At 65.5% G+C, this 1,141-nt stretch overlaps 1 protein-coding gene across 1 annotated transcript in view; it reads left to right on the top strand.

The window, feature by feature from the left end:
- Positions 1 to 1,141, top strand: part of Crlf2 (cytokine receptor like factor 2) — a 13,581-nt gene that overhangs the window by 8,520 nt on the left and 3,920 nt on the right. The window contains exons 3-4 of the mRNA XM_023706888.1: positions 604 to 658; positions 787 to 949. Coding sequence (XP_023562656.1) covers positions 604 to 658; positions 787 to 949 — 218 coding nt within the window. The remainder of the gene's footprint in view (positions 1 to 603; positions 659 to 786; positions 950 to 1,141) is intronic.

The raw sequence follows: 1,141 nt of genomic DNA, 5'->3' as shown, positions 1-1,141 counted from the left end.
CCCATCCACCTGTCTCTCTGTGTCTACCTCCCTCCCTCCCACCGCTCTGTCCCTCCGTCCACGTGTGCCCGCGCCTGTGTACACCTGTGCGTGTGCAGTTGCTCCCATACACGGACCTGGCTCATCTTGCACAAACGCCATGGGTGTGTATAGGTGCAGCCAGAGACCAGCGCCCTGATGTGCGTGTGCGCAAACCCCGTCATCAGAACACGACGTCACCCCGAAGGTGACCCACTGCGTGAGCTAGACAGAGCCCGGGCTGTGACCCGGCTGCTCCTTTGTAGGAATCTCCCTTTTTATTTATCTTGGGTCCCGGTCTGGCCGTGTAGCCCAGGCTGGCCCTGAGCTCACTACGCAGCTCGGCTCGCCTCAGGGCTCCTGGAGACCCTCCTGCCTCAGCGTCCCCGGGGCGGGGATCCGAGGCACGCCCTGCGCCCCGGGCTTAGGGATCTGCTCCCAGGACCTAGTTCCAAATCTGAACCGCATCCCCCAGACAAAGACAGGACTGTGTCGCACACCAGGGTGCGGCGGTCGGACCCCGAGTCGTGCGACAGAATGTCTAGCGTGGGCGGTGTGCGCACCCCTCCGGGCCTTCCTGCCCAGGGCGGCCCTCAGTCAGTCAACCAACCGATCAATCAATCGATCAATTGATCGATCAGTCAGTTAATTGATCAAGTAAAGCAAACAGTGGTTAGTGACAGGAGACACGCATGTGTAAAGCACAACAGCAGCACTGCAGGGCGCGAGGGCCCTGGGTTCCGACCGCCGTGTCCTCTCGGGGCCCAGTCCGCGGTGGCCGACGTGTGCAACGTGACCTTCGAGGGCCTGGACGTGGAGCGCTGCCACCTGTTCCGGGCCAGGGTGAAGGCGGACGAGGCCTCCTACGGCCCCGATATCCCCCCCAGCGACTGGACCCAGGTCGCCCACTGGAGGGGCGCCGCACCCCAAGGTGAGCCTGCCCCGGGGCTGCAGGGACGCGGGGACATTGTCCCGCAGCACCGCGTGACAGCCGGGCTCAAGGGGGTGCAGGCGCTGGCGAGGTCGGTGTGGCGGACAGCACAGGGTCGGGGACACCCACGGGGAGGGGTCGGGGACACCCACGGGGAGGGGTCGGGGATGGGGAGTGGATGTGGCGGGCGGG

Source organism: Octodon degus, unplaced genomic scaffold, assembly GCF_000260255.1.
Source record: "Octodon degus isolate 3935 unplaced genomic scaffold, OctDeg1.0 scaffold00274, whole genome shotgun sequence".
In the NCBI taxonomy this organism is placed as follows: Eukaryota; Metazoa; Chordata; class Mammalia; order Rodentia; family Octodontidae; genus Octodon; species Octodon degus.
The sequence above is the reverse complement of the archived record's forward strand: the minus strand, read 5'-3'. Positions and strand labels throughout refer to the sequence as shown.